General features: G+C 36.2%; 1 protein-coding gene across 1 annotated transcript in view; it reads right to left on the minus strand.

Moving 5' to 3' along the window:
- Nucleotides 1–542, minus strand: part of SARC_10184 (hypothetical protein) — a 3,873-nt gene extending 3,331 nt beyond the window's left edge. Inside the window, exon 1 of the mRNA XM_014295784.1 lies at nt 420–542. Within this exon, the coding sequence (XP_014151259.1) occupies nt 420–458 (39 nt within the window). The 5' untranslated portion in view covers nt 459–542. The remainder of the gene's footprint in view (nt 1–419) is intronic.
- Between the last annotated feature and the right edge of the window lie 1,161 nt (nt 543–1,703).

A 1,703-nucleotide genomic window follows, 5' to 3' on the forward strand; every position in this document is an offset into this window, starting at 1 on the left:
ACATAATACATAATACATACTTACTATACATACATACATACATACATACATACATACATACATACATACATACATACATACATATATACATACATACATACATACATACATACATATATACATACATACATACATACATACATACGTACATATATACAGACATACATACATAAATACATACATACGTGCATACATATATATATATATATATATATACCAAGTTGCGGAACTAAGATGGTCGTAAAGAGCACTAAAAGGGACGGCAAGTACATGGAATGTTCAAAACTATGCTCTCTGTGATTGAATTCTGAATGAAGCTACACACGGCAATGTGGCTTCTGTGCGGCACGTGCTTCATGCTATGGTAGAACAGCTTTGTTGAACGAGTATATGTTCCACTTGTATTCCCACTCACATACCTGATTATCAGTTTCTGCTGCAGAAGTGCTCTCATTCATCTTCACGTTCCGATGCTTGTGCTCTTCAGGTGTCAATGCGTTAGATGGTGCGACCTATATCGAGTCTACTTACGTGTGTTCGTGGGTATGCTTGGCTATGTAACGCAACGTAGCGCAGCGAAGACTATTATTTATTTTTATGCAATTTTGAAATTTTAGGGATTTCAGGATTTTGGCTCATGAGCAGCTGAGTGTAGATGCTTTTTGAAACTCTCGTGTGTGTAAAATGAACAATCATACACAAACCCATATATAATACAGCGCGAGGCACATTAACGTCAGTATTGTAGTAGTTGCAAACATGTCAAAAGTCACAAACGAAGAGGAGGTCGAGGTGAAAGAGCACCCACTGTATACGCCGTTTGTCCTGTGGTACAGCGACAAATCGAAGAAGGATCAGCGATCTCAAAGCGCATACGAGAATACATTACAGCAAATATCCGTGATACAGACGGTATGTACAAAGTAGGCTCCGTATGGGCTCTGTATGTGTAAACTTTCGTAGTGTCCTTTACAAGTGTGTTTGTGCATCGAACCCTTTCGTTAGGATTTTACAGTTAGGTTTACTGTTAGAACACAGAGGAGTTTATTCCGAGTCGCTACTCGGGTCAGTACTGAACATATAGGCAGCAGCCGAATCGCAGGTTGCACGAATACTTTCGAATGAATGCAGGCGATGCGCAATCTTGAGAACAATATACGTATAGATAGCTGGATATGGCTGTGTATAAACAATCATACAGACTTCATCTACTCATAGCGATTATGTCAGGTTATCATTCACACACACTCAAGTTTAACCAATGATTATTTTTATACATCCCACCATCCTACATCTAAAATTGTGTGTGTGCGCTTACTACTATATTAAACGTAATAGTCATCGTAATAGTGTTGGCATCAAATATATATATGCACACACATGCGTATTTTGAAGATTGTACACAACTGTAAGTTATATACATATATGTATATATATATGTGTGTGTGTGTGTGTGTATGTATATATGTATATATATATATATAAGATATATATGTGTGTATATATATATATATTATGTATATGAATTCAATATTTTGTTCTGATATTCGGAATGCACATGCTGATATCTATATATTTATGCATATATATATATATAATGTATGTGTGTGTGTGTGTGTAGTTGGGTGCGGGTGGGTGGGTGGGTGTATGTTTGTATGTGTATATAAGTATATATGTGTGTGTGTGTGTGTATTTATATATAT

The sequence above is a fragment of the Sphaeroforma arctica genome (genome assembly GCF_001186125.1).
Source record: "Sphaeroforma arctica JP610 unplaced genomic scaffold supercont1.1163, whole genome shotgun sequence".
Lineage (NCBI taxonomy): Eukaryota > Ichthyosporea > Ichthyophonida > Sphaeroforma > Sphaeroforma arctica.